The following is a 21,558-nucleotide window of genomic DNA, read 5'->3' on the forward strand; positions in this document are numbered from 1 at the left end:
GTCCACGTGCTGGGGGGGGGGGGGGGGGGGCTGATGAATGAAGCTTGTGTGCTTGCCCATGCCCCAATGTGCCCGTCTTTTTACATTTCACACATGTAAACAAAATGCTGCCGTTTTTTACTGACCGTCTCATTGGTGAAATATATCATACATTGTGTCATCTCAATATTGTTCCCTGTGTGACAGCTAATTCTTTCTGGTTCAGTATGAAAATGCAGAATTACATACAGCGATTGCAAACTGATTTTTGTTTTGTTTCTGACTTCTTCTGTTTTCCCCCTGCTTTTGCGCTCACGATTCCTTTTGAGGAGAAGTGGCAAATGTACAAGTGCAGGCAGGTTTTATGACAAATTAACAAAAGATGTTGCTGAAAAGATTTGTAATGTCATGGACGAAAATAAATGTGCATAGAAAGAGATGTGCAGGAATGTGGTGTGTTTTCACGCAATAATTATTCTGTATGTGTGAAAACAAAAGGGAGCAAGTGAACGACATGACAGTGGAATGCGAGTATTTACATTTCCTCACATAAGAAGTATGGTTTCCATGGCACCAGAGTCGTGTTGTGAGAATATGTTAATTCAGGGAACAAAGATTTAGATGAAGATGACCATTTTGAAAGATAAAGATGCCATTTTTTCCATCCAAGTGTTAAACAGAGTCAAACAAGTCATATACGTTTTTTTATGTCATAATATACTTTGATTTATTCATGGCATACTATATCATAGGCCTGGGTATCGGTACTCAACACCTTTTAAAGTATTGTCCGAATAACCCAGTACCAAGTAGTATCAAAACGTCTCTCGTCAAACGACACCTATTTCATCCCTGGATCTAAAACAAATGACTACTGTAATATTCATCCATGGAAAGATGATAAAAACTGAAATGTGGTAAACAATATGATAAATGTGAAGAAGACGACCAGGTCCAAGGAAGCCGAACCAACTGCCACGGAGCAAAAGATGGAGGAATGCGATCCAACAAACTATCATCCAACAAGATGCAGAGATGCAGAGATGCCCATAGAGGAACAGCTGCCACTTCGTACAGCTTTACCTCCCATCTGCCGATCAGAACCATCCAGTGAAACAATACAATTTTTTCCAGCTGTAGCTGAGTTTGATGTTTCTAGGCAAAATACATTTATGTCAGGTAATAAAATAATCTTCGATAAAAATATCTTAGAACTAATACATTTCATTTAAATTAAAACTAATATAAAGGCGCTTCACAATGCTCCCTCTAAAACTCTCAACTGCTGAAAGATGCAAAATTCCTTTTAGCTAAATTTAATGCAAAAATGTCCATCGATGGATTTAATTGATAGGCACCAATCAATGATATGAGTCCCTGATTTTACCTGGTCACATGTAATATTTTTGATTTATTTGTGGTCCATTGTTATTCATTGTACTCGTCTTCATGTTCTTTATTAATTTCATTAATTTTATCGTTTATTAATCCATTTTTTAAGTAGTTTAGTTATGTAGTTCGTCCAATAAATATTTAATGAATAAAGAACTTTAAAAAGTGGTAAAGCGTGTCAAAAAAAGTCATAGTATTGTGTTTTTTAGGGATTAACTTTATGATGACGATGCTATCTCAGATGGTGATAGAAACCTTATGGATCTGTGTATCAGGTGGTTTGTGGTATGAATGACAGCATATTTACAATGTTCAGCTCGTGTTTTTCTTTGGCGTCATTCAAATTTTCAAGAATTACTAATTTCTTCATTGGTTGTCGGGATAAAGCATAAATGGCAAGGCAGACTGGATATGGTTAATAATAGCCAAGAAGAAGATGATTGTTAATTTCAATCTATTTAGCCTTACTTTAGTCATCTGAATTATTAAAGCTTATATTTGATTGTGTTTCAATATGACACATTCATGCTTTTCATTTAATAATGTTTTTAGAATATTACATCAGTAAAAGCTACATGGGCTTGACTGTCTGAGTGTCGTTTTAACACCAACTGACAGAAACAGACATGAAAATTGTATATCTGTGTGTGTGTGTGTGTGTGTGTGTGTGTGTGTGTGTGTGTGACAGTTATGTGACATGATGTAAAAAAAATAATCACACAACCAAAATACCAACATTTAGTTATGAATCAACATTTATTAGTTATATTTGTATATGTACACCAAAGGTACAACACTTATTGATATGTAGAAACAGTTTTTTATGTATACCATAGACCGAGGAAAGCATTTTTTTGTCTTTTTTTTGTCTCAGTAGTGTAACTCCCCCCCACACACACGCTCTGCCTTTACATCAAAATTACAACAGCTTTACAAAGAGGAAAGGCCTAGAAAAGTAAGATCAGGAAAGCAAGTTGTTGGCAGGAGTATGACAAGTTTTCAGCTCTGTTTAGGAGTTTCTTCAAAAAGACACATTTCAGTAGAAAAGGACAAGCTTGAAGATATACTAGCTCTTTGTTTGAAATACTGTATCAATCAAATCCCATTTCATCAGTGCTATTGAACTCAGCTCCAGTTCCAGGTGTTTGTTAGTGCATATAGTTTCTGTGTAGAAAGCAAAGAAAAAGGCAAGTGGAGTAAAGGCAGTTTACCAAGTGGGATTTCTATAAACCTCCATAATGTTGATGGCACAATGTTTGTGAAGATGGGGCGTTTAGACAAGGTACGATCTAGATATATCCTTGTCTTGCAGCTTTAAATGCACATGCACCAGGTAAACAAAGACATCTGAGACTAAAGCCAGTTTTCTTCATTCAAAAGACAAAATGGTTCAGATGAGTCACCTGAGGAATGTTGCTCTATACTGTAACAGGCATCTGAATGCATCAAATGTTGGCATCAAACTAGGCTGTGCTTTTTCTCCTCACTGTATCCTATGCAGGGCAAATGTGACCTTTTTCTTTATTTGTCTCTCTTTTCAGCAACCTTTATTACAGTAATTCCCAGCGAAATATATCTCATGTTGGCCCCTTTGTTCAAACCACAATACTTCCCCTCGCTCTCTTTCTGTCCCTCTCTTTCTCACTCTGTTTCTTTCTCAAACAGCATTTGCTTCAGGATCACTGTCATTTCCAGAAAAGTCTGCTTCGCCACTGAACAGAACAATTATATATTTATTTATGTACAATAAAAATGAATGCACACTGCTTATATCTTCATGAACAAACATTCAAAACTCTTACATTAGATTAAAAAAAAAGATATTTATATATTGGTGTGTGACAGGTAAGTAAAACATCTAGTTAACAGCTATTAGAGAACAGAAAAACAAGCAATTTATTACAAGATTTCCTCTCTATACATTTTGTCAAATATAATTTGACCCAGGACATAGATGATATATATATTTTTTTAAAGGATTACATTAAAATGTCACAGCAATGAAACTATGTTCCTTTAAACCATTTCAACGCCTCCCCAAAAGAAAACAAAAGGAACAAAACAAACAAAAAACATCTGTTACCTACAATATATACACAAAGTGCAAGGAGGCACTTCCAAATATCATGCTTTTAAGATAGTGGTGCAAAAAAAATAATGATCATTTTATTATATTCATGCTTCTAAAACAGTGAGTTTGAACATAACAGTGGTCCAACACTCAATCCCCATCGATGACACGATGGTCTGTGTTGTCTCCTTACTGGAGAGATTTTTTTTTCTTTTCCTGAAGATCACAAGATTGAAAGATCAGACTCAGAGGGCCTGATAGGGTGTCAGTGCTGTGCTCAGCAGCTTACAGTTAGAAATGTAGAGACCTTCCAGGTTTAAAGAGTGTTTGCATGTGTGTTGATATGTGTGCATTTAAAATCAAAGGTGAATGTGTGTGTGTGTCTGTTTGTGCTTACTTGTTTTTGTGTGTATGGTGTGCGTAAGTCTGTGCAGTGTGTACGGCAGAACACCTTTGTTGTATCGAAGCACACTTGTTAGCCGAGCTTAAAAAAAAGCAAAGTTGAAAGACATCTTCTGAGAGAGTGTGTTTCAGGAACTAAAGGACAGAGTGCTGTGCTAAGTGTTTTGTTAACTTTTTTAGTGTTACTCCTATTGGCATTCGTTGTTGGGATTTGTTTGAAGCGAACATCTTCAAGGCAAGGTTGTCATTAAGCACAAATGAAAAGAAACAAAACAGGAGAAAAGGACATAATACTGATAAAGAAATCGAATCCACAGCCACATCACCTCTCACTCGCGCAGGCTAAAAAAGATGAACAGCCAGGAGTCCAGCTTTGTTTTTTTGTGTTTGCAAGTCCTTTTAAGCCATTTGGTCTGTGAGAGGAATATATTACCTGATAGTGGTGGCAACATTCTGGCATAATGCATGTGGTGTGTCCATTGTCCAAAAAACATCTTCGAACCCATATGGACACACAGCTGCAGCATCTAGGGTTTGTAGAAACAGTCTTGAGCTCTGGTGGCTAAAATATATTGTTGTTTACCTTTTTTTAGGACCGTCTAAACAATAAGCTGGCAAGCCTCCCGGAAAGTGTTATATCAGTCTCTGTTTGTGCAAGCCATGAATCCATCTGTCACCCAAACCTTGCACTACTTCCTTTGTTTCTTTCTCTTTTTTATGTTCTGGTGGTTCACCTTGTGTGCTCTTTCAGTAATAACCGTGCTTTCAGAGAGTATGCAGTTTTGCATATGCAGTATGCATTTTTGCAGTTTTTTTGAAGCTCTACAATGAGAAAGTAAAACATTTTAGTTTTTTTGTTTTCCCTGTAAAATAAATAACATACAAGCCTGAGTATCTTCCGCTGTCCCTTATTGTGTTTTTAAAATCTAAAATTTAAACTTGGAATACAATCAGTGTTGACATAAAACGATAATGTGCATGACTTTGACGATGCCTCTGACTGAAAATGATCCTCATTGGCTTTATTTGTGCTCTATCATTCTGTTTGTGCTGTTTATTATCTCTTTCTGTGCTACAGATTATTCAGATCTGTCAATTATTTATTATTTGTTTGTTTTTACAACAATCCCTTTGGCGCCTAATCTTCTTTTAATTTCATTGGCATCACCAATAAATTTTTTTTGGGGGAGATGAGAAAGTGATGAGTTTCATATTTAGGGCAGTGATTTTCTTAGTGTTGAGGCCACAACAGGAACTGTGGCAATATCAACTGCTTTGCCAGCCAGTTATTAATGGACATAAATGTTAGAAAACGGAATAATGTGTTGTGAGTGACGTCAGGGAGGCCTCTGTAAATTGATTGATTGATCTGTTTGGTCCCAATACTTAACTTGGTCATGTTCTGAACTCTAGCTCTCTCTCTCTCTCTCTCTCTCTCTCTCACACACACACACACACACACACACACACACAAACCAGATTCATATCTCATTCAACAGGTTGCATGAGGACAAAGAAGTCCCTTTCCTCAGCAGAAAAAAAGGAAAACAAAAGGGGGATACAAAAAAAGGTATGGTATGATTTGTGCTTTATAATTCCTGTGACTGTGCTTGCAGGTTATGAGGCTCAGTGTGGTTATCCTGTTCTTAACTGTTCTCCCGGCCTCTGACCCTTTCATCAGTGTGCTGGACCTCAGGGATAGCGGGAAATATTGGGCAAATGCAGTCAGATGCAGTTTAAAGTCTCTGACAGTTTGAGAATCAAAAGTGATGTTTTTAGATGAGAGACTGAGCTGATAAGGAAAATCAGTGGCCGTATGCACACATTTGTGATGGTACTTACTGGGCTGAAATTCAAGAGAGTTCAGTCCAAACATTACGTTTGTTGTCATGATTAATGCTCCAACTTCTTCTCTCATCTTAACAGCGTCTCACAATGTAGAACCAGGATATATTGCTAGGTATAGCTTATCTAACTTGTTTTTCTCTTCCTTTCCTCCCCAAGCCTTGAAGTATGTTGTGCAAGTATTTGCTATACGGTCATAATTGTGCTCTAACAGCTAAAGTATACCTCTGTTATCATTTCACGTGAATTAAGTGAATTAGTATTATAAATCAGTCAGATAGACAGTTACAAAAACTTGTAAAGGGACTAATAGAAAAAGAAAACTACATAAAAAAACAATTAGTAGTTCTGTTCGTGTGACTTTTTTTTCATTCACTCTTTTTTTATCACCAAATAGGAAAGCTTGTGGAGCCCAGCAGCAGGGGATCTCTGTGCTGCCATTATTCATGTTTCCATGGTCCCTCCTCAACAAGCGTGCACTCCGCAGCAGAGCCGTTAGTGGCTGAGGTTACCTGTAGGCAGTGAGCAGGGAGAAAGACACAGACAAAAAACAACACAGTTCATTTGTAATAAAACTTTGGATCTGCATTACTGATTCAGTGCTCGCACTTAAGTTTCAGCCAAGCGATTTAGTTGGTCAATCAGGCTTAAGAAGCTCAGAAAGCATGGTTGACCATTGCTTATTGCTTGCCATGCCATCAAAAACAGCAAACTTACCAATCAATGCTGCTGTGTCCTAGTTTTTAGGTGTCATATGTCGAGGTTATCATTTGAGATAACACACGTGACTGTAAATATTGTAGAACTGTAAAGCCAGAATACCATTTAGGACATTCATTTCTGTAATTTTGGGTGCTGTAGTTATGGTACTTTGCCATTAAAACACTGCCTCTTAGGTATCATAGCTATTTTGCAATATACAAAAACTATGGAAGAATACTGGAAATCCTGTACTACCACTGATGCTCATGCTTATAGTAGCCCTGAGAGTGGAGCTTCCTTATGGAACTGGGAACGGATCACATATTTATGATGACCAAAAACTCAACAGGCAATGAAAGAAATAAAAAAATATGATGAACGAATGCAAAATAGACAGATCACTTTGAAAACAAGGTACAAACACGACATGAATAATGCGTTGTTAGCATCTTTGAGAAGAGGGTTAGAAATGTGAGTCGTACTATTTACATGCAAAACAGAAATATATGTCATGGTGGTTACTTGAAATAGCAAGCCAATGTGTCACATGACTATGTAAATGTATTTTCATAAATTACTATGGACGGATCACTTGTGTCACAGGTTGCCAGTGTTGCCACAGGTTGCCAGTGTTGCTAGGCAACACACACCTTTCATCCTTTAATAAATGAATAGGCTCATCAGTGGACCTTTTCCACCGTGTGTGTGTGTGTGTGTGTGTGTGTACAAGGGAACAGGCACTCTGAACTCCCATATATTATTCTAAAAGCATGGAACACATTCAAAGACAGGATTCTAAGTGCATTATGTTCCACATTACAGGAACTGCTTCACAGCTTTTTATTTCACAATGAAGTTCTCACAATGGACAGAAATAGCTGGTGTCAAAATGTAACAAAACCCAACTGGGAATGACTCACTGACAGTGTGGTTGAAGTGTATATATATCGGGAATATATGAACTACTAATTAGCTGTAACACTTATACAAGCAAGGGTGCATCTTTGGAAATACGCCTGTTTAACAGTTAAAATACCCTACATGTTAAGATAACGCGGAATGAAGCACATTAGATATTAAGCTGAACAAAAGGAAAATGAGAACGAAAATCATCACAGTGTGAACTTTTGATCGATGGGAGGGCTGCTAAATAATTCCTCAGGGTCATGATGGGGACTATCTCCATCTGCCTTTTGAGTTAGAGCCAATCCCCAACAGGTTACAGCCATCTGATAAGGCTAAGTACGGAGCAGGAGCTGATGTATCCTCCATTTCCATGCACTGAACTCAAAACATTTTAATGTTGAAAACTTTTTTGGCTTGAGCGCTTTCAATGTGTGTATGTTCATTCAACACAAAAGCTGCTGTTCAATAAAAATGAAATACATACGTCCACATGCGTCTGTTGTTCTCGTGCTACACTTCTGTCTTAAAAGAACAGTGGGTGCATTAAGGTTATTATGTACAGAGATGCAATGAACAAAACAGAGTCAAACAAACATGCAGGGTGAGCATGCGACAACAGAAAGGGTTAAATACAAGTCTCTATGTCTGGAAGCATTAATTGTACCTTGCATTCATCGACTACGACAGAATTGTTAGCAGTGGCACTGGAGGTTGCGGAAGCGGTAGAGGTTAAGACGCACTGGTTGGAATTGTTTTCGTGGTGGTTCTTCATGTCGTCGTAATAAGACCGGTTCTTCGACATCATTTCAATGTCATCGGATTTGGCCGTGTGCGCGTCCAGCTCGTCAAGCTCAGCCTTGGACAAGTGGTACACGATGCCTGCACCGTAGGAGTCACCCACCACGTTCACTGAGGTCCTGAATCGATCGCTGAGGACAGAGAAAGCAGTATACAAATGTGTTTTTCTACACTTTATCAAATGAGGAATATACAGTACTAGCAGGGATTCCCAGATGCCTGAAAAAAAAAAAAAACTATGTCGAAGCAAACGGAAGAATCAATATGTAACCACAAAATATGTTTTTTGTCTTGTCAAACTCACAGCAGCCAGTCAACAGCCACCAGCAGACTGATGTCTTGGGTTGGCAGGCCTACAGCGGTGAGGATCAAGAGCATAGTCACCAGGCCGGCACTTGGAATACTGGCAGCTCCAATACTGGCCAGGGTGGCTGTCATACTGGATGAAATCACAGCAAAGCAGCAGTCAGTCACATTTTCCAAACCCATCACGCCGAACCACAATCTCCACAACTGACCCCACACCCTGCCACAACTCCTCAAAAACCAACAAACGTGACCACAGCTACACGTGAAGACATTCATTCTCGATGGTACTTGTATATAAGAGCAGCAGCTGAAGAGCACCAGAGTAGGTCCTCCATCACACATGAGGAGAGTTTTAGAATGCAAGAGGTGGGAGGTTTAATTCAAGAGTTTCATGGATTATTTTGCCATATAAATGCCAATTACCAGAAGAGCATTTGGAAAAAAATGTTACAGATTGGTGTTTGTCTTCCTGCGTAGCATGAGACACGGTACTGGCACATGCCGTCACTTCCTTCTCGTGGTTTATTTTCTAAACTGTCACTTTCTTCTCTAAAGTTGCTGCTTTGAGCCACAGAGGCTTTTCTGTTCACTGTTAAAGGCCCATACGCTGCTGCTGCTGTGTTTTTCCTCATTTATTAAGAGTGAAATGTGTTTGGTAAACTGTATCATCAGGGCTTCATCTAAGCCCTCTTTAAATAATGGGAATTACAGTTATTATTGTTATGGTTATGAAAAGCACATTTAAGTCCATTTATTTCCATTCGGGGATTGTATATGGTGAATATAATGGAAGATTTCCTCATTTTGCAACATTGATGCTGACATTTAAAACATAGACTGATACAGTGCAAATGACATCAACTGATACAATATGATGTTTCAAGCTCAAGGATGAACAAATCATCAGTGTCTGCTGACCTGACAGTGATAATCTGACCAGGGTCAAGGTAGATGCCGTTCATTTGGGCAATGAAGATGGCTGCAACCGCCTCATACAGAGCAGTTCCATCCATGTTGATGGTGGCACCGACTGGGAGGACAAAACGAGTGACTCTTTTGTCGATACCTAAGTTATCCTCCAGACAACGGAAGGTGACAGGCAGTGTACCAGCACTGGAGGGAAAAAGCAGACGAAGGTGGGTTATGCTTTGTATCAACTGTAGAAATACAAACAAACAGCTATCCATTCATTCTGATGCTAACCTGGAGGCAGTCCCCAGGGCAGTGATCCAAGCCTGGAAGATTCCCAAGAAGAAGGTGAAGGGGTTTTTCCGGACAATAACAAAGTAGATGCTGGGAAGGAAGATTGCTCCGTGGATTATGAGGCCAATAATCACAGTCACCATGTACATTCCCAGCTGCCTGGCCACCACCTCCAGGTCCTTGATGGAGATGATCTTACCACAGATAAGACAGGCAATACCAAAGGGAGAGTACCTGACAAAAAGAAAAGCGTTAGTTATTACTTTAAATACAGAGGACAACATATTTGTCAGGACATAATTTTTTTCTGTTTCACATAGCTATAATCTTGTAAAATGTAATGACTTGAGAAATAACTTGGCATTAACTGTTATTTCTGGCTCAAAATAACTTCAAAATGAGTCAATGAGATTCTTAAGTGATACTAACCACATGATACAGAGGACAAGTTTCATCACAATCTCATTGAGGATGTTGAAGAATTCAAGCATGAGTCTGGCCCTCTCGCCCATCTTGCCCATGCAGATGCCAAATGCAATAAAGAAACCAATCATACCTGTGACAGAAAATCATAAATGTATCAAACTTTAAATACCAGTGTGGACGGATGAGATGATTACCACATGAGGGGATTATTATTAGACGATGAGACGTTTTCCATAAACGGCCAAACTAATTTGGTTTGTCCAGATATTTGCAACTGCGAAATTCTGTCAATGTAAAACTGTGAATATAGCTTTGACTTTTAGCGAAGCTAGCAGCATTGCCCTATGGGTAACATTCGGTCGGTTGGTCAGTTCACCATTTTGGCCCAAACTGAAAATTCTCAAGTATTAGATGAATTTCCAATGACATTTGGTAGAGATACTCATTGTGCCCCCAAGAAGGAATCCTAATGACTTTGGTGACCCCTTGACTTGAAAATAAATCAATGCGTTGTATACATTGCCAAATATCTCCAAAACTATTTACATGCTCATCGGCATTATCTTATGTTCAGTGCTAATTTTCAAATGTTAGCAAGCTAACATGCTAAACAAAGATGGTGAACATGCAAAAATATTCTACCTGCTAAACATCAGCATGTTAGCGTTGTCATTCTTGACATGTTAGCATGCTGATGTCAGTGTTAAGCTCAAAGCACAGAGTGCCTAAATACAGCCTCACAGATTCATCGCTGTTGACTCTTGTTTGTTTTATTTAGTAGTAATAGCACACATACTGTAAGCGTTTTTACATACCCAGAACATTCATGCCACTTTTGAACTGAAGGGATTTTTGGACGACGAACTGAGGCTCCTTGGTCATGTTAGCCACCAGGCCTTCGACAGACGTTGCATTGACATCCTCCACAATAATCAACTCTACCTTCTTCGTGACGGTTTGGATCTGAGGTAAAGGAGGAAAAGATTGAAGTTTGATAAACAATGCTGGAATCAGATATATGTGATATATGACACAAAGGCCACTCAACTTGTAATAATCATGTTCTGCTTCTTCTATGGTGTGTCCTTACAATCCAAGGTGCATTTTGATTGCTCTGTTAATAATCCCCCAGCTATATAAAGACTATGGACACTCTTTGTGTATACCTATTTCCAGACATACAAACGTGTAAGTCTCTCTAACTTGATTTTGGGCGACAAATGATACTCCATAATAAGTGATGCCAATCATCCAGGACACAACAGTGACTTTCATATATCACAGACTGTCTAAACATCCAGCACCTGCACCGACTGTCAAACTTCAGCATTAAATCGTGTCATCGTCAATTACCTGTTGGAAACAAGCCTGCACCAAGTTCTCTGGGAACAGGTTCCTGATCAGATCGAAGAAGGCATCCAAACTGGACACTTCATCGTTTTTCTCGCCTTCGCCCAGGTTCTCCTTCAGTTTGGGGTTGCCAGGGTGGATGACTAACACCAGGATGACTCCCAGTACAGCAGCAATAACAGTTGTGCTCATGTAGTAGACCATAGCTCTGGTTCCCAGGCGACCGCTGGATTTGGCATCCAAACCAGCCAGACCTGCATCCAAAACAAGCAAGATTGTGTTTACTTGGTAGTTACTTTAAATGATTGAATGGAAATGTTGACTTAATACTGCAGGCTACGAAGCCTGGATGCAAAGACTATTATGGCCTTGCATGATAGTATTTGATGCATATGATGGATGGCATGATGTGTTACAATTACTGTCAATTGTGATTTCAGAATCAGGATCACAGTCATAACATGTTTGTTTTTTCGTATTACAGCAGTGGAATGTGTAGATAAAGATTAAGTCTAAAATATCCAATATTATTGTATTAATATATGTATTTGCCATAAGAGATCTGTCACACTGAACCTGTGATTAAACTGGAGATGATGAGTGGCAGGATCAACATCTTCAGCATCCTCATCAGGATGTCTCCGGGAAAAGAAATCACCATGACAATATCCGGGTGGATCGGGGAGGCGACACGAAGCAACATCCCTGATACAGCTCCCAAGATCACACCTGAAGTGCAAAGAAGAGTGTGAGCGAGTGAAACTGCAAGAGCGTATAACAGCAAAATAGAAGAGAATCGAAAATGAAGTCAGATATTGACAAGTCAGACAGAATAAAATACAGATACAGATCAATTTTAATACAAAAAAATAAGTAATTTCTCATGGGTGTATTATGTGTTAATGGGAAAAGCTTAGATATAATCTATGAAATAGCAAATGAGCTATGATTATCTCCATAAAGAAGACATAATAACTCAATTCAGTTGTTCGGAGCTGTACAACAGGCTGTATGCTACATGCTTTAAGAGGACAGTGGGTTGAGAAGATAAAACCGAAAACCTGCTGAGAGAGAGTAAAGCTCATGGAGGATTAAGATCTGATCTTTTTGAAGCAGTAGGGAGGCGGCAGCATGTCAGATTCCCCGGTGAAGCATCTATAATCTCAGCAAACCCCAAATGTTTTCGAAGATTGTTTTCCCTTTCTGGCAGGGCAAGTAAAAGAGACTAATACAAGGATTTATCAAAAGTGGGGAATGGAAGTAGTTGAGCCGATTCCTCACTGGCATATTTCTGCCATCCAGTGGGTTCTTTGCTACCTAACCTGACGGCTGGCCTGCATTCTCTCACTAGAGCATGAAAACAGTGCCATTGCAAACATCAGCCCCTCCCTAACAAAGCCACTGTTGACGCTTGACCTATGATTCTTCCAACAAACAGTTATTTTCCTGCCACACAGTGTTTCTGCCCCGGAGGGTAGAGATGACCCCTGTGTGCTCTAAGCCCCCTGTAGCCCGGCCTACCAGGCCCGGTAGTTGGCCTCTGTTTCTGTCCATCTCAGGCCACACAATCCAGCATGCCCCCTCGGAGCTGCACTTCCTCTACTGCCACACCACTGCCAAAGATCACACAGCCCCGCGAGACATTGTTTAATAACCCACACTGGAATCAAAAGCCCTGCAGCTTTTTTTTTTTATTGTAAGCTGTCCTCTGTGCTTCAATCTATCCTCCAGTCTAGCAGCATCCTGTGGATTCTGCACACCCAAGGGTTTTGGATGGCACTTGATTTCCTGCCTTCTCTTTGGCTCATTTGCAAGTTCCCATTCAGGCTCTTATGTGCCAAGTGACAGATGATCAATGATCATGCTGGCTCACTTGCTCTGCAAGAGTCCTGCCAAGTGGGGTGAGATGTTCACATTACACATGCTCACATAAACACATATCCATGCAAGCAGGATACAGATAGACAGGCACACACACAGCTACATGAAATATAAGGTACACACATATATGCATTTATACAGTTTTAACAGGTTCATGACCTACGCTTATCAATGATATACAGTATAAGATTGTGAGGGACCACATGACTGTCAGACACAGCAAACTATAAACAATATCTGCAGGTCAAACCCAAATCCGATTCAATGCTTATAACCAGAAATTGAATGACTACTTGTGTGCCCTTTTCATTAAAATACCCCTGTGGCACAGTGAGTCAATGCTATTATCCCAATATGTTCATGCACCACCAGAGGCTGTTGTCTGGATGTCCCGTGCTGCAGAGAGCGTTTGATAGCAACAGGTGGCACGAAGCTGTGGAAGGTCAGGGCACCCAGTCATCTTACTGTCTGGTACACTGAGCAAGCACAGATGGCATCTCCTCCTCATATTACGAGCAAGCTGCATAATCGAGCTCTGAGTTAACAGAACACTGATGCGCCGACGACGAGGTGACTTACCGAGGATGGTGAGTGTGAGCAGAAGGTTCGTGCACAGCTTGGAGCAGATTTTGGCACATTTGGACTGAGGCCTGGCCTCAATGGGCTCCAGGTGACTCTCGTGCATCCTCACCTCAACTTGTTTCGGCATACTGTTGGCACTGTGATGGAGACAAAGAACAAATTAAACTGCTATGAACAAAATGCATCAAGCTGAACCCCTTCAAAAAACACACTATTGGCGAAACAGCATTATTAATGAGTATATATCAGGTGGTTATGTTCTGTCATGTGTGAGAGAAAAAACAAGACATTAAGTGGACTCCACAATAAAATACACCACCGTAATACAGTACACCACCGTAATGCAGTAAATCAGATCATTTTGGGTGTACATGATGTCTCTGAAAATATATCTCTGATATTGTTAAAAAAAGACAACACCGCATGGTAAAAAATATTAAGCATTCAAGTGTGTTGCCAATCTGTCACTCCAACACCGTCCATGATTGGTATCGCCTCCAACAGATGGAAGCTGACTACAAGCTGCTGCTTGCAAAAATTGCATTCCTTTAGGGGCAATACTTCAGACAGAGAGCATCTGAACTCAGTTCATTAAAACGATTTATGTGAAGAAGTTCTGCTTTGTGAAAAGTTAAAAAGTGTCTGGGCTTTTGTAAGACTTTGAAGGCATTATGCAATTTGACTGACTGAAATAATTTCCAGGATAGTTTTTTATCATTCTGAAAAAGTATGCGGTTATATCCACTTACACAGAACAAAAATATGATTGCATCCTGAGTACAAGTTTCAAACCCAGTTCAATTATGGGGACTTTACAACTTATTAAAATAATGCATCATGTCATCATCATCATCTGTTTTTTAATTAAATACTGTGGCACAGTGCAGCTTCCTGCGGTCCCGGCGAGGTGTGAATGTGTTTGTTAGCAAGAAGAGAGCCAGCTGTGTGTGTCACACGCCAGTTAGGCAGGTGTTCAGTAACTCGGTAGGAGCTTTATATTCATCGTCACCTCAACAAGTCGCAGGAATAATATGTCAAGTTGTGTTTGACATCCTTTTTGTCGATGAGATAATAGAAATGTGTCCCTGTTCCTTTTCATCTCCAATAAGCCCATGCAAATGTCTACCGTGATGAATTACAAAAGAAAAGCAAAGAAGAAATATTGCGACTCTGACCTTTCACCTCGCCCCTGGGGTTCGTGGCATAGAACTCACTAATGGAAGCCTCAATGGTGAAATGATTTTTTTTTTGTTCTCGTAAACTGCCCCCATGTCCACTAAATAGTCAGAACACTTGAATATGTGGCTGTCAAGTTGTTTTTTTTAAGCTGAAATTTGATCAAAGGCAAGACATCGAGCTCAACTCAATAGGCGTTTGGAAAACGGCCTCACAACCAGAGGCTCTTTATGGTGTTATTGTTGTTGTGCAAGTAGTCACTCATAATTCCACACGGAGAGACACACACACACACATACACACACACCTCCCTCAGCTTTGTGTATTGCAGCTTTGTAAGCGTGGCTATATGAAGACCACCTGGTCAGCTTCCAGGCACACAGATGGACCAGTCCTGTCTCCTCTTATTCATTTCAAAGTGAAGCATGAAATACAGAAAATACATGCAAACAGCAGGCAAACAGTAGCCAAAACTTTGTCATACTTCGGATGACAGCTGAATGAATTAGTAAAACCCCAGGAATAAAACCCAGAAAAAATGTAATTACCATGTAATCCCATTCCACAAGAGTGATGAGTGCTGTTAATTGAATTTTCCCCCGTTTCTCTCCGTTTCATTATTTTTAGCACTAAGATGGTGAGAAAGCAGACGTTGGACGTCACAGAGGACGGATATTAATGATCATGATCTTCTCATTAGCGCCTCTCTCATCAAGCGAAGGACAGATGAGAGAGTGGGCTTGTGTGACCCAATGATCGATGAAAATGAAAATGTACAGCAAAGAACAATCGACGACAGCAGAGAACTGTCATTTCACATCAGTCGGTGCTTTTCTTATGTGAAAGAATTATTTTACTTGATGGGGAATACCCCTTACATCGTTTTTGCTTTGATTTGTATGCCACGAGTTTAGAATGGATTCTCTCTGCCATGAAGATTACATCAGAGATCTTAAACTGAGGAATTTTCAGCAGCCATTGAGTTACACTGGGATGCTGCTTTTAGAAACTGTGAATATAACAATAAATTAAGAACATAAAAGTCTAACAGAACTTCATAGTTAATGGGATCATCTCATAAACCGATTGATTAGCCGATCAGATTAATTGCATTACAGGACCGCTAAGCCATGAAGAACTAATGATGGCCTCAACGAATCAACACCTGGTGTCAACCCAGGTGATATTCAATCAAAAATGTTTTTTGTCTTTCAGTTACAAAAGAGAGGTTCCCGAATATTTTTTGCGGATACTATACTGTACTAACTTACTTACTCTAATTATAGGAGCTTGTCATGTTTACCATTGACTTTTACAGAAACTAGAATTGCTTGCATTGAATCAATAAGAAGACAATAAAGAGAGAAAGTAAAATTGTGAAGAACTGCAAATGAGATTGCGAGTACTTACTTAATTTCTGTTGGAGTTGAGGTAAGTGCTACATACATTGACCAGGATCAAATCTCCAGCCTTTGGAATTTAAGAGTAAATCAGCTCAAGGAATCGTTAGTAGGATCACGACTGCTCCATTCAAGACAGTTCCCAGATGTCAGCAGGTAATGTCCCGGGCACAGCCTGTGGCTGAAAACACCAGAGCTCTGCTGACAGCTAGCAGCTCTCAGCTGTCCACAAGCTCTTCCAAAGCATCCAGAGAGGAGCGAGTCAACCCAGTCCAGACGACAGACCCAGTCACAGCCACAGCAACCTGAATTGCCCCTTCCTGAAGTCTGCAAACCCCCCATCAGCCCCCACCCCTTGACTCCACCACCACCCACAACCAGCTACACACCAAGGGCACACAGAGCATGCACACACATCCAACATACCTAGAAATAAATAATACAAAATACGAAGTGGAGGGAGGAGTCAATAGTGTAAGAGTCAAATCCCTCAGGGACCCTCTATTCCCTGGACACTGTAATCCCCCCAGAGAGTATGCTCCCAGACTCATCCAGCTACATGGCATAGTGAGGGAAAGGCCAGACTGCTAGAGATGATCACGATGATGCCTGCTAATAGTACAGTAGTGCTTTGTAAGTAGCCCTTTTGATGAGAGGGGAATAAACGACAAAGGAATGACTGATGGAAGGGTTAATGTCATCATGCTGCCGTTTGGGAGCTTTGAGGTCATCCTGATAGACAGCAGGTGGGAGTTAATGTTTGCTGCTCTGGCTACAACATATTATGTCACTCTTTAGATTTATGTAAATGGTTATGTCACAATCTTCCAAATACTTAGATTCAAATACATATACTTATTCAGTGATAATCTCTACAAACATACATTTTAAAAGTGAAGAAAAGCCACAAAATATCTGTCTTTAAAGATTCTGGCAGAATAAGATCCACACATTCAAGTCACACACACTCCAACATATAAATTTACGTATGCCCACTATTCAACAAAACTCCAAAGTGCTGAGCTCCAAAGCACAAATGACCAACGCGATTCATGTGTAGATGGTGTCACGCTGATTTCCCTGCAGTCTCCCAGCAGCATGGGACTTCACATCGTATTGAGCAGTATCACATAATTCTAATTCGGGAAATGTGTTGGAAAGCTATTTCCTCTTTAAACAAATGACCAACTGCACAACAAAAGCGAGAGGAATCCCATCCCTGTCGGCATAGGTTGTGTCATGAGAAATCACTCATCCCAAATCCCTTGACATGTCATACTCATTGAAAGGGGCTCTCTCAGCGAAGAGAGAGTATTTTCGGGATGGAAGCGAGAGAGTAGTACAGAGAAGAAGGGGTTCCAAGGGGGAGTAAGAGGGACACTGGGGGAGAAAAGGGGTACTGGGGTCACACCAGCACCTCTCAGCCAGAAGAGGGGCCTGCGAGGGGAAGGCTGAGGCAGCCATCCCTGCTCTTGGCTGGTACCATGTGAAGCTCTCTGCTTCCTCTCTCTTCCTTCTGAGGGGCTTTGTTTCACACGCAAACAGTGGCAGTGGCCCCAACTCGCCCGGCCAAGCGCTGCATCCAAACTGGCAGGGCTCAGAAAAGAAGGGAGAGGGTTCAAATGGGAGGGGGTGTAAGGGTATAGCGAGGGTGGGAGGGCAGTGGGCATGTCCAGAATACCAGTTCTTTCAGGCCACTGATGTCATGCCTGTGCCCACCGTGGGAGAGCAGCGGAGGGACCAAGGCGCCCCTTTCTCTCCCCCCCCCATCCACAGTCTCTTTTTCCAGGATGAATGAATCTTTCAGAAGCTGCAGCCCATTGTGTCCCATAATCGACAGCGATTATCCCAATTTTATGCTGCCTTCCCAGTGCGAGGAGGTTCCCTGAGTGCTGGCATTGAGGGCAGCTGGGATGCAGCAAGGACCACGAGGGGTTGTCCTAGCAACACTCTGCGGCTTAGAGAAAAGTGGGATGAAGGGGAAACGGGAAGCCGCGCACAAACACACCCAGCACACAAACACATTGCCTGCCCACACACCATATGAAGATGGGTTTCAGCTTGAAAGATTCGCAAATGGACAGAGACATTAAATCTTTACCTCACCAAGAACATTTGATTTCATAGACAGATAAGTTTTATCATATTATGCATTTGAATACATTGAGAAACGTCAAGACATTTCCAAAAAGATCTTCTCTGGTGTCCATCCCGCATAATTAATGAGCTTCTGTCAGCGGCTTTGCCATACAATGCCACTCTACCGTCCACAACATGTGCTGACATCATCATTAACAAGTTTGCACTAGTGACTAGTTGTGTGTTATACTCAGCTAATTCAGGTCAGAGGAAGATATAAATTAAGTTTCCTACTGGTCTCTCGAGGGAACTGATGCCCATTATCATGACTGGAGCGTCACAATATACTGTGAGGTAAAGACAACTGGAGCTGGGCCAGGCTCCGGATATATCCCCCCCTCCCCGGGCCTCACATCCACTTGCCATGCAGTGGGAAGAAATGGGCTCACACATACTGGCTGCCTAGGAGCTGTGAAAAAGCCCCCCCCCCCCCCCCCCCAAAATGAAGCTCTCAGCAAACACTTCAGGTTGTGCTGCGCATAGGAAGTGGGAGATAAATTCCAGCTTCTGAAGAAAGGGAAGCTTTGTCATTCTACGCCTCTCAATTATGTAACCCTAGATGGTTGTTGGGATGATTGCATTCAGTGTTGGATAGTGATAGAGAGATGTATGGACTGTCATGCAAATCTGCTTTATTCCATCAGCAGTGTAACCCTCTGTTTTTCAGTAGCAAAACAAAACAATGAAGAGTGCTGGTTGCTAAGACACAATATCTCCTATGAATAGAGGAAGCATGGGAAAAAACCTTCTCATCGGGAAGCTGCCTTAACACTTTGTGCAGATTCAACCCCAAATATCAAACCACTATCAGCACCAGGCTTTCCCAGTATACATTTCTCAAACAACTGCCCAAATCAAATTGACCCACCAGTGTCTCAGTCAGTTCATCTCGAGGAGACACACGTTTAAAGATGGAAAGAAATTGTTCTTATATTACTGGTTGGGAGTTTCACATCTACCTTTGCTCAGCAAAATAATCCTTTGAATGTGTATATGTGTGTCCACAATGCGCACATATTCGTGCACACAACCGGTTCTGAATCGACTTATCCAAAAGGCACACACTTGGTCAAACCTTGGTGTTCCTAAATGAACTATTACAGGCAATCTCATTGAACCAGACCCTTTATCGCCTTGATTTGGTGACCCCCATACAAATGTAGGTGTGCAGAGTCACTCAGTGGTCTACTTGAAAGCTGTCTTGAACCACTTCCAAGTGGACTATGGAGTGAGAATACTGTCTGATAAAGAAAATGATTATAAAAAATGACACAGACCCAAAAGAGCTGCACATCGAATGGAGCAGATTTTTGTCAATTCCATGCTGTAACTCACTGTTTTCGGACTGAATGCTGAATGGCTAATGAATGAATAAATAGCAAATGACTGTGATTATGAAGGACATTAATATTTAATGCCAAACAATGTGCTCATTTACAGTCCGATTCCAGCAGAATAACTGAGTAAATGTGTAATGTTTTACCTCGCACTAGTGTGGATCAGATTATATCAGTGTGCAGCTTAATTTCTCACAAATTGTTTTAAACTGTTCTCTTGAATTCTACACGTTTATGTTTTAGTTGCTGTTTTAAATACTTTATTCTGACTATGTCTTCTATTGACTTGTCTAACACCTCATTATTTAGGTGATTGTGAAGGGTTACCTTGAATGTGTTTAGACATGACTGGTATTAATTAAAGGGTGAACCCTTCCAAACAGATATAGGGTAGCAGGGCAGGCATTCAGTGCCACGGTCAGTGACGCAGCTTGATGCCTCAGCTCAGGATGATCTGACCTGCCGAAGGAGCTGATCCTGAGAGATCATAAAGGCATGCGGCATTCCAGCACTGAAGCTACCAAATGTTCTCCTAAGTACCAGTGATGTCAAATGATTAGCATGTGACACTTTTCTACAAGCTGTAGACATAAAAATGAAGTACCTCTGGGAGTAAATCTTCCTTAATAAGCCGATTTCTGTGTCTTTGTGTCTTTCTATAATATTTATACTGAAGATCACAAACCTCCCTTTCAGTTACTGTACGTTTATATGCTTTCATCACTTCTTTGAAATTCTATTTTACAATCAGGGAGCATCAGCATCCAGGCAACTCCTGACTGAACCATACTGTATGTGCCTGTCCCTCAGCATCCTGTAAGGTTTCCCTTTGTTTGGCACAACTCTTTGTGTCCATAATGAGGCAGTCATTAGAGAGAGCCTCTGGGAATCCTGAGGCTAGTGTTGTAGTCTGCATAGGTCTCTCTGATGTGACCAGTCCCACTGTAATTATGTGCCAACAGCCTATTATGGGGAGTGGGTGCCATAGGGCTTGAATTGGTTCTAAGATCAGGTTCTAAGAGTTTTAACTGTCATGCTGTTTTCATTGGTGTCCTTTAAAGGTGCAACCAAAAAGATTTTGTTACTGCCCGCCCAGTATCCTCGATCCCAACCCCCACCATTTTGCCTAAAGCTGCACAGATGAAAGGTCAGTGGAGAAAAGAAGATCATCCATAGTCCACGTGAGATTTTTCCGCTGTACCTCCCCACGACCTCCTCTATCCACTGAAGGGCTACACACCTATTGCAGACACACTTGTTTCTTTTCTCCTATAGCTGCTCATGCGTACATGCCGGCTGCATATGAAGCGATGCTATCATTAGCAGATGCGCATCTGTTTAACAGAGCTGGCTGTATAGCAGCACACAGCTTTTGATGGCTTTGGCCCGATCCCCACAGGAGCTCATTAAATCTGCTGGTGAGGCAGGACCACCCCACCCCCTACTACAACTACCGCCATGGTATACCCGCTGCATTGCTGTAAGGGGAGAGAGAGAGAGAGAGAGAGAGAGAGAGAGAGAGAGAGAGGCATATAGTAGACAGAGGGAAGGGTGGGAGGGGTGAAATGGCAAGAATGCCGAATACAGATAGATGTGTAACAATGTATGGGGGAAGGGTGAAGGAAAAAGGGGGGAGGGTGTAAAAGGAAAGGTGTGGCTG

The 21,558-nt window shown here is 41.1% G+C and overlaps 1 protein-coding gene across 3 annotated transcripts in view; it reads right to left on the minus strand.

The window, feature by feature from the left end:
* Positions 1-2,118: 2,118 nt before the first annotated feature.
* LOC306776488 (excitatory amino acid transporter 2-like) overlaps positions 2,119-21,558 on the minus strand; it is a 29,064-nt gene continuing 9,624 nt past the window's right edge. The window contains exons 1-11 of one of the 3 annotated variants that reach the window (XM_079267199.1): positions 16,433-16,683; positions 13,844-13,983; positions 11,960-12,112; positions 11,387-11,637; positions 10,849-10,996; positions 10,037-10,163; positions 9,608-9,841; positions 9,323-9,517; positions 8,400-8,534; positions 8,038-8,226; positions 2,119-6,201 (exon numbers count right to left, since the gene is read on the minus strand). In XM_079267199.1, coding sequence (XP_079123325.1) covers positions 6,198-6,201; positions 8,038-8,226; positions 8,400-8,534; positions 9,323-9,517; positions 9,608-9,841; positions 10,037-10,163; positions 10,849-10,996; positions 11,387-11,637; positions 11,960-12,112; positions 13,844-13,983; positions 16,433-16,470 — 1,614 coding nt within the window. In that variant the 5' untranslated portion in view covers positions 16,471-16,683 and the 3' untranslated portion in view covers positions 2,119-6,197. Of the gene's footprint in view, positions 6,202-7,961; positions 8,227-8,399; positions 8,535-9,322; positions 9,518-9,607; positions 9,842-10,036; positions 10,164-10,848; positions 10,997-11,386; positions 11,638-11,959; positions 12,113-13,843; positions 13,984-16,432; positions 16,684-21,558 lie in introns of those variants that run through there. The other 2 variants (XM_079267197.1, XM_079267198.1) reach the window with 2 other exon arrangements.

The sequence above is a fragment of the Melanostigma gelatinosum genome, assembly GCF_949748355.1.
Source record: "Melanostigma gelatinosum genome assembly, chromosome: 1".
Lineage (NCBI taxonomy): Eukaryota > Metazoa > Chordata > Actinopteri > Perciformes > Zoarcidae > Melanostigma > Melanostigma gelatinosum.